The sequence below is a fragment of the Lithobates pipiens genome, unplaced genomic scaffold (genome assembly GCF_037356315.1).
Source record: "Lithobates pipiens isolate NorthernLeopardFrog02 unplaced genomic scaffold, aLitPip1_a1.2 Scaffold_10, whole genome shotgun sequence".
Classification (NCBI taxonomy): Eukaryota; Metazoa; Chordata; class Amphibia; order Anura; family Ranidae; genus Lithobates; species Lithobates pipiens.
The window spans coordinates 213,924,352-213,930,351 of NW_027507686.1; the positions used below are offsets into that span (position 1 = coordinate 213,924,352).

At 43.8% G+C, this 6,000-nt stretch overlaps 1 protein-coding gene across 15 annotated transcripts in view; it reads left to right on the top strand.

Annotated features, from left to right (window-relative positions):
• Positions 1-6,000, top strand: part of PPFIBP2 (PPFIB scaffold protein 2) — a 358,545-nt gene that overhangs the window by 247,642 nt on the left and 104,903 nt on the right. For all 15 annotated transcript variants that reach the window (XM_077460920.1, XM_077460921.1, XM_077460924.1 and 12 more), the window contains one exon: positions 13-144. In XM_077460920.1, coding sequence (XP_077317046.1) covers positions 13-144 — 132 coding nt within the window. The remainder of the gene's footprint in view (positions 1-12; positions 145-6,000) is intronic.

Genomic DNA, 6,000 nt, shown 5'->3' on the forward strand with positions numbered 1-6,000 from the left:
TCTATTTAATAGGAGCTTTTGAGCCGGACGTCTCTTGAAACCCAGAAGCTGGACCTCATGGCCGAGGTCTCAAACCTAAAGATAACGATGGTTGGTTTGGAAAAAGAGAAGACCGACTATGAAGATTCTCATAACAAGGCAGAGGTTAGTGCGAGCCTCAGCAAAACATAGTTGCTGACGTATAGTTATATACTTTATACACAAACATCTGCTGGGCTTTGCTTGATTAGCACTACATAAACTTTTCACCCGACTCCTGCTGAACCCAGTGACGGCTGGTAAAGTTTTAGAATGGGGGGGTGCCAGACCCCGTCCTTCCTTTTTGACCACTCCCACTTCTTATACAGTGGTGTGAAAAAGTGTTTGCCCCCTTCCTCATTTCCTGTTCCTTTGCATGTTTGTCACACTTAAGTGTTTCGGAACATCAAACCAATTTAAACAATAGTCAAGGACAACACACGTAAACACAAAATGCAATTTGTAAATGAAGGTGTTTATTATTAAAGGTGAAAAAAAATCCAAACCATCATGGCCCTGTGTGAAAAAGTGATTGCCCCCCTTGTTAAAACATACTATAACTGTGGTTGTCCACACCTGAGTTCAATTTCTCTAGCCACACCCAGGCCTGATTATTGCCACACCTGTTCACAATCAAGGCATCACTTAAATAGGAGCTGCTTGACACAGTAAGGTCCACCAGAAGATCCTTAAAAGCTACACATCATGCCGAGACCCAAAGAAATTCAGGAACAATTGAGAAAGAAAGTAATTGAGATCTATCAGTCTGGAAAGGGTTATAAAGCCATTTCCAAAGCTTTGGGAATCCAGCGAACCACAGTGAGAGCCATTATCCACAAATGGCGAAGACATGGAACAGTGGTGAACCTTCCCAGGAGTGGCCGGCCGCCCAAAAGTACCCCAAGAGCGCAGCGACGAATCATCCAAGAGGTCACAAAAGACCCCACAACAACGTCCAAGGAACTGCAGGCCTCACTTGCCTCAGTTAAGGTCAGCGTTCATGCCTCCACCATCAGGAAAAGACTGGGCAAAAATGGCCTTCATGGCAGAGTTCCAAGGAGAAAACCACTGCTGAGCAAAAAGAACATCAAAGCTCGTCTCAATTTCTCCACAACACATCTTGATGCTCCCCAAGACTTTTGGGACAACATTCTGTGGACCGATGAGACAAAAGTGGAACACTTTGGAAGGTGTGTGTCCAAGTATATCTGGCGTAGAAGGAACACTGCATTTCATAAAAAGAACATTATACCAACAGTAAAATATGGTGGTGGTAGTGTGATGGTCTGGGGCTGTTTTGCTGCTTCAGGACCTGGAAGACTTGCCGTGATAAAAGGAACTATGAATTCTGCTGTCTACCAAGAGATCCTGAAGGAGAATGTCCGACCATCTGTTCGTGTACTCAAGCTGAAACGAACTTGGGTTCTGCAGCAGGACAATGATCCTAAACACACCAGCAAGTCCACCACCAAATGGCTGAAGAAAAACAAAATGAAGACTTTGGAGTGGCCTAGCCAAAGTCCTGACCTGAATCCTATTGAGATGTTGTGGTATGACCTTAAAAAGGCCGTTCATGCTCGAAAACCCTCTAATGTAACTGATTTAGGACAATTCTGCAAAGATGAGTGGGCCAAAATTCCTCCAGGACGCTGTAAAAGCCTCATTGCACGTTATCGCAAACGCTTGGTTGCAGTTGTTGCTGCTAAGGGTGGCCCAACCAGTTATTAGGTTTAGGGGGCAATCACTTTTTCACACAGGGCCATGATGGTTTGGATTTTTTTTCACCTTTAATAATAAACACCTTCATTTACAAAATGCATTTTGTGTTTACTTGTGTTGTCCTTGACTATTGTTTAAATTGGTTTGATGTTCCGAAACACTTAAGTGTGACAAACATGCAAAGGAACAGGAAATGAGGAAGGGGGCAAACACTTTTTCACACCACTGTAAGTCCTAAGTCTCAGTCCACTCTGAGCTGGAAAACTGGAAGTGACGCAGTGCCACAAAAAGCACCGCCAACTGTCCTCGGGTCCCTGGCTCCCCGCCAATTAAAAGATACATTCGAAGAACTGAGACGAATTAGTGAAAAGTGGGAGTGTTTGCGGGCACATCTCTTGAGCCCCGAACACTCCCTAAACATGGGCAAATCGGCTTCCCAGCTTGTAATCAGCTGATTGCAAGCTGGAAAGCTTCCCCTAGACCACTGTGTGTCCGGTGCCCAGACACTCTAAAGGCCCGTACCCACGATCAGACTTTTTGACAGCAAACATGCAAATTAGCTGTTTTGGAGCAACATTCGACCGTGTGTACGCTCCATCGGACAAACTTTTTCTGTTTTCATCTGACTTATGTTGGCTGTGCGAATGGACAAACTTTCTGGCAACAAAAGTCAGATAGAGCAAAGTCTGATCATGTGTACAGAAAACCATCAGACTTTTGTACAAAGTGCAAACACGCATGCTCAGAACCAATGCAAAAGATCAGACAACAATACAGAAGTTGACCAAAGGTGGCAGTAAAGAGCAGAAAAAACATGTGATTTGGTGAAAGTTGGCTGAAAAAGTCCTGCCGTGTGTATGCAATACAAGTTCTCGGCCAACGCCATTTGTACAAAAATCCATGGGAAAGTTTGTACCAGTCCAATCGTGTGTATGAGGCTTTAAATTGACCTTTTTTTTTTTTTTTTTGCTGAATAGCTTGGGGGTTGGCGGTGCCCCCTATGGACTGGCTGTAGCTCATCCCAGCTGCAGCAGCGTCACTCCATCTATGTGAAATGAGCTGTTTTCAGAGCTTGGATTCAGCTCCAGTGTAATAGTTTCCCCATACATTTGAATTCAAGGTATACTTGCAATAAAGTAAATTCAGATGCGGCCATCACTGATCTCTTTCTGAAAATGCTGGTTGTTTGGCAGTCTCTGAACGTACTATTTTCTCTGTTGCTGACCAAGGGCAAGCAAAAGAAAATAGACTGTGCACTTTGCAAAGTGCTTTTTAGTAAAAGGGGGGTCAGCAAGACAGCATCTGTATTTCTCTGGTGGGTTTCTGTTAAAATGTATGTCTAGAAAGAATTAAAAAATAAAAAGTATAATCTGTACAGCTCTGCAATACATATTTCCCAGTGATCTGCCCCTTTATAAAAATGCTGCAAGTACAGAGAAGTGAGTGTGGATCCTTACAGAAATGCAGTGAACCCCTAACTTCCTTTAGTGAGCTGACAACGCCGCCTCTGCTGCACTGAAATCGCAAGCAGCGTTGTCAGCCCTGTCACCTCCTGCTGGACTACAGAACACCTCGTTCTCTTCTTACCTCCATAACTTGAAGTGGTTCTTCATCCTAGGAACTAAAAATTCAAGGTCAGTAGCTACAAATACTATAGCTGCTGACTTTTAATAAAAAGACACTTACTTGTCCGAGCATCCGGCGCCATTCTTGTCCGGGCCGGTTCTTTGCGGGTCTTGGGTCCCTGGAACTGGCACTTTTAGTGTGGGAAGCTAGCTGTGACTCTCTGCGGCTTACCACTGCGCATGTGTGAGCCTTGCTGTTCTTTGTGAATACATATATTGGTAGGAGAGAGGATATAGGACTTTTAGGGTATCCAAGAAAAATTAAGTCAAATATATAAAAAATATAATGAATTTATTAATACAAAATGTAAAAAGACATACTAGTAACCATAATATAAGTAACCAGCAGTGACTTCTTGCTCAACATGTTTCGCCATGCAGTGGCTTCCTCAGGAGATTTCCAACAAGCAATGCATAGCAGCTTAACTATAGGTGAAAAACAATATATTAAAATCCATATTTAATAATAATCAGCTGATTATTAAATATGGATGTTAATATATTGTTTTTCACCTATAGTTACCACGCTATGCATTGCTTGTTGGAAGTTCCTGAGGAAGCCGTTGTATGGCGAAACATGGAGAGCAAAAAGTCACTGCTGGTTACTTATATTATGTCTTTTATACATTTTGTATTAATAAATTCATTATCTATTTTTATATATTTGACTTAATTTTTCTTGGGCACCCTAAAAATCCCATATCCTCTCTTCTACCAATATATGTACTCATAGGGATGTGGTGCCTCTTTGACTATCTAACTTCCAGCAATTCACAATATGCGCATTGTGAATAGTCCCGCAGCTTTCTGGAACCTGTGACACATCTCAAGAGTCACAGCCGGCTTCCCACGCTAAAGAGTCCAGCGCTGGGGACCCAAAGACTGGTGAAGAAACAGCCCTGGTGAGGATTGCACTGGACAGGCAAGTGTGTTTTTATTAAAAATCATTAGCTACAGCATGTGTAGCTGCTGACTTTCAATGTTTAGTTCCTAGGGTGGAGATCTTCTTTAAACTGCAAAAAACACACAGGAGGGCGCAGACACCTCTTGTATTGCCATAGACAGATTTATTTCAACACGCAAGACAAATGGATACTCACAGACAGTTAAAATTAATAATAATAATAACACAAATGCTTCAGCCAAATTGGATGGCTGATGTGTTTCGGGGGACAAACCCCCTTCCTCAGAGCTAATGATTGCACATTGAAGCACTGTGAATGTGAAAACCATAGCATTTAGCACTGGAGTGTTTTTTGGGGAGTCTGTGATGGTCCTTAAGTTATGGAGGTAATAAGAGGGTAAAGCGGCCTAGGCAATGCAAGCAGGAACCTATCACAAATAGGTACCCGTTCCCCCCCGAAAAAAATTTGTATGTGCCAAATGTTGTAGAGGAGGGGGGAGGAGGAAGAAAAGCGTAACTTCTCCTTTTGGGTTAGGGTTAACACTAGCCCTTAAAGGGGAGGTGTACTTTAGTCAAACAGGACAAGACTGACAAAATTGATTGGGATTTCAGTGCAGCAGAGGCAGTGTTGTCATCTCAAACAGGAAGTTAAGAGCTCACAGTTTTTATGGCAGGATCAATTGTCATACTTGCAAAACACAGGGGGAAAAAAAACACAGGGAAATGTGCATGTATTGCAGGGATATACTGAATATGTTTTACTTTGCCTAGATCAGTGGTCATCAACCCTGTCCTCAGGACCCACGAACAGGCCAGGTTTTATGTATTACCTTGGGGAGATGCAGACTAGAATACTGCAATCATTGAGCAGCAAATGATATAATCTATGATGTATTTTAGTTATCTTGCAAACCTGGCCTGTTAGTGGGCCCTGAGGACAGGGTTGATGACCACTGCTCTAACAGGTCAGGTTTGCAAGATAACTGAAATACATAACAGGCGATATCATTTTCTGCTCAGTGATTGCAGTATTCTAGTCTGCATCTCCCCAAGGTAATACTTAAAATCTGGCCTGTTAGCAGGTCCTGAGGAGGGGAGTTGAGAACCACTGCTCTACAATGTGACTATGGTGAAAGATCTCCAAGTTTAAATCTAAAGCAATGTGTCTCAACTCCAGTCCTCAAGGCACCCCAACAGGTCATGTTTTCAGGATTTCCCTCAGATGAAACAGCAGAGGTAACTACGCAGGCCCCTTTCACACGGGACAGATCAGTAATGATCCGCCCCGTGATGATCCGCTTGCTCAGCGGGGATCGCTCCGTTGTCCCCGCTGAGCCGGCGGCGGACAGGGCGGTCTCTGCACACTGTGCAGGGACCACCCTGTCAGCTCTCCGTTCTCCTCTATGGGGGATCAGATGAGCACGGACCGTCTGTCTGTGTTCATCCGATCCGCTCTGCAGATGGATAGAAAAATAGGATTTTCCTCCGTCTGCAGAATCGGACAATAGTGGAGGCGGACAATAGCGGGTGTCTGCGGATGTTTATCCGCAGACACCCGCTATCCCATAGGAATGCATGTATGTCCGTATTTCATCCGTAAACGGATGGATGAAATACGGACATACTGTCCGCATGTGTGAAAGGGGCCTAAGGCAATGAAACTGATCAAATTACCTGTGCAAAATAATGGAAAGCCTGAAAACATGACCTGTTGGGGCGCCTTGAGGACGGGAG